This window comes from Gossypium hirsutum, chromosome D06 (assembly GCF_007990345.1).
Source record: "Gossypium hirsutum isolate 1008001.06 chromosome D06, Gossypium_hirsutum_v2.1, whole genome shotgun sequence".
Classification (NCBI taxonomy): domain Eukaryota; kingdom Viridiplantae; phylum Streptophyta; class Magnoliopsida; order Malvales; family Malvaceae; genus Gossypium; species Gossypium hirsutum.
This window is the reverse complement of record NC_053442.1, coordinates 22698878-22701912: the sequence shown is the minus strand read 5'-3', so window position 1 is coordinate 22701912 and position 3035 is coordinate 22698878. Positions and strand designations below refer to the sequence as shown.

Here is a 3035-nt window from a genome sequence, read left to right as displayed (position 1 = left end):
GTTCATCACTGACTCCGACCCAACAAGCGCCATCGATGTCTACACCATACCCCAGTCAGTTCACTCCACTTATTCTTGTTCATTTCACTAACCCTCATGTTTCTTTTACAAGCACCACACTATACACCAACGCAACACCCTACTTTTACCCCTTCTGTATGTATATATTTCTAGGCACCTCCGTCCCCAGCATTCTACTCCCCCAAGCTGACATCGATGTCGATGTAAATACCGAGCCAAATACCGATACATGTACCATCACCGATGCCGTCATCAATGGTAATGTTGATACCCGGGTCAATGCAGGTGTATCTGAATTTTACGACATCATACGATTATTTATCGATAGTGTCACAAACACCCACCGCATCATTGTTTTATCAAGGTGGGTCATTAGCACAACCACTTTCTTGTGGAGTGGAGGACACATGATGTGAGGCTAGGATGACACTGCACTTAAGCACGGATGAAGGCAATGGAGACGAAGACAAAGACGAAATCGAGGGTGGAGATGAAGATGAATATGAACACCACAGTAGAGATAAAAATGAATGCAAGGGTGGAGGTAAAGATGAAGAAGATGAGGATGATGGTTACGATTAGAGGTGCTCATAGGCCGGGTGACCCGGCCCGGCCCGACGGCCCGCTTGAAATATGAGAGGATTCGGGTAAAAATATAGGCCCGAAATATGGGTTTGGGCAAAAAATAATGCCCATTTGGAAAACGGGCCGGGCCTCGGGAAAATTTTTTTGGCCCGAGCCCGGCCCAAAAATAATATATATTATTTTTTAAAACATTTATTGATTTTCTTCCCCATTTCCCCCGTTTCCCCGTTTCCCCTCTTCTAGAAATCCCTAGCACCGACTACCCTCCTCTATTTTTTTCTCAACCTCCACCTCCGGCATCGATCCACTCCAGTCCAGCAGTGATCCACCTCCGATCCTCCACGGCTCCACCCATTCCCCCATTTCCCGTTTCCCTTCTTCCACAAATCCCTAACCCCTTGCCCGACTGCCCTCCTCTCTTTTTTTCTCACCCTTCACCTCTAGCACCAATCCACCTCCGGTCCTCCATAGCTCCACCCATTTCCAGAATCAGAGGTTAGTTTTCTTTATTAACAGTGTTAACCCTAGGGCCCAGACTATTGAAGATCCATGATACCGTATGTTAGTTAGACATTTAGTTAGTTTTCTTTATTAAAGTGCTTGTGTGTCTTTCTAACTTGGATTTCTGGGTCTTGTCCCCTTTGTAATACTTTTACTTCTCCTCTGGAATAAAAAGTTTGGTTTTCTTTTCCATTGGAACTCTTCGAACCATGGAAATAGCAAATAAGTTGAACATTAATGCCTTTAACAAGGGAGGCCCTGCTTGTCTCTCTGTTAAATCATAATATGGTTAAATATAGACAAATAAAAGAATCTGCTTTTATATGATGACTGAAATTTAATGTTGGGCTTTATTCACAGTTCATTTTTCTTCTATTTTCGGGCATGCGTTGGAAGTGTGAAATCCAGTTGATAAAAAGGATGTTAAGTTAATGTGTGAAATCCAGTTGGATTTTGAGAGTTGACAATGACTTCAATATGTCTCCTTATCATTGCTTTTATATCAGGATGGCTCCAGAAGTTATGCAGCAACTGCATGGTTATGACTTTAAGTGAGTCAGTCACTTTTCTTATCTATACTTCTTTTCTTTTCATTTCCTTCCATTATTTTGCTTTGTTATGCCTTTTTAATCATTCTGTTTTATTTTCTTCTTTCCTGTAAACAGAGCAGACATCTGGTCTTTGGGAATAACAACTCCTGAACTTGCTCATGGCCATGCCCCATTTTCCAAGCATCCACCGATAAAAGTAAACATCTCAGTTTTCTGATTGTTAAATGAGTTTCTTATTGCATGTATTTTATGGTTTCATTCTTTTTTTACTTCTTAGTTTGATTGTTTACTCTTATTTTTACTGGCAGGTTTTGTTGATGACCTTGCAAAATGCTCCTACTGGTCTTGACTACGAAAGGGACAAGAGGTTCTTAAAGGTTTGTGCTATTTGATTGTGTCCTACTGACCCATGTCATTTTTTAATATCATTCTAATAATGTTATACTTTTAGTAGTCTTTCAAGGAGATGGTAGCCACTTGCTTGGTGAATGACCCAAAGAAACGTCCAGCATCCGAGAAGCTTTTGAAGCAGCAGTTTTTTAAACATGCACACTCCTATGATTATCTTGTTCATACCATTCTGGATGGCCTTGCTCCATTAGGTGAAAGGCTGCTAAAGGTCTCTTGCTTACCTTCTTATTTATTTATTTCATCTGTTATTTGTTTAAGATAGGGGATTAATGTAGAATTTGATCTGGTCTCTTATATCTCAGACAAAAGAAGCTGATCTTCTTGTACAGAATAAAGCTCTCTACAAGGACAATGAGCAATTATCATAGGTAAATACTGGAGTTCTTACATTTGTCAAAAGTACCTGATAACACTAGGTTATTTCCTGTTGTACTAGTATTTTAGGTTTTTGTATTCTAGTGCTTTGTTACACCAACTCTTAATATTTTCTTTAAGTATCAGTGTCCAAAACACATCTTGATATAAGTATGGGGATATGACATCTAAATACATGAAAACAACTTGGAAAATTTGAACATACCTGTATTTGGATCTCACACTTGAGTCATAGAAACATAATTTGAGGCTACCAGCTCCACATTCATCTCAGGTTTTAAGACTAAGCGAAACTATTGCAGCTACTTTTAGTTTGATGGTTAATGCCCATGTATATCTGTATGTCAAAAAATATGATAATATTATATAACTTTGGATATGAATTCCTTTTTTGTTTGCGTTTTCACACTCTAATTTATTAGGAATTTTTAAGTTTTAAATTGTTTAAACTGAATTGTTTTAAATTGTTTAAACTCAATTTTTAAGTTTAGGTTTATTAGGAATTTTTAAGTTTTAAATTGTTTAATCTCAATTGTTTAAACGCAAAGGATTACTTGAATTAAGTTTTAAATTTTAAATCATGTCAAAAAC

The 3035-nt window shown here is 38.0% G+C and overlaps 1 protein-coding gene across 1 annotated transcript; it reads left to right on the top strand.

The window, feature by feature from the left end:
- The first annotated feature begins 813 nt into the window (after positions 1–813).
- On the top strand, positions 814–2823 carry LOC107901590 (serine/threonine-protein kinase OSR1). Its single transcript, XM_041095379.1, has 6 exons — positions 814–1101; positions 1625–1658; positions 1773–1854; positions 1967–2035; positions 2113–2277; positions 2372–2823. Exons 2-6 carry the CDS (start codon positions 1630–1632, stop codon positions 2435–2437), a joined length of 411 nt encoding a protein of 136 aa, XP_040951313.1. The 5' UTR covers positions 814–1101; positions 1625–1629; the 3' UTR covers positions 2438–2823.
- The last annotated feature ends 212 nt before the right edge of the window (positions 2824–3035 follow it).

Excerpts from the sequence above, each read along its gene's own strand:
- LOC107901590 (XM_041095379.1), top strand. The coding sequence starts at position 1,630 with ATGCAGCAACTGCATGGTTATGACTTTAA. Across the intron at positions 1,855-1,966 it reads CCAAGCATCCACCGATAAAA|GTTTTGTTGATGACCTTGCA; the intron begins GTAAACATCTCA and ends TTTTACTGGCAG. Across the intron at positions 2,036-2,112 it reads GGGACAAGAGGTTCTTAAAG|TCTTTCAAGGAGATGGTAGC; the intron begins GTTTGTGCTATT and ends TACTTTTAGTAG.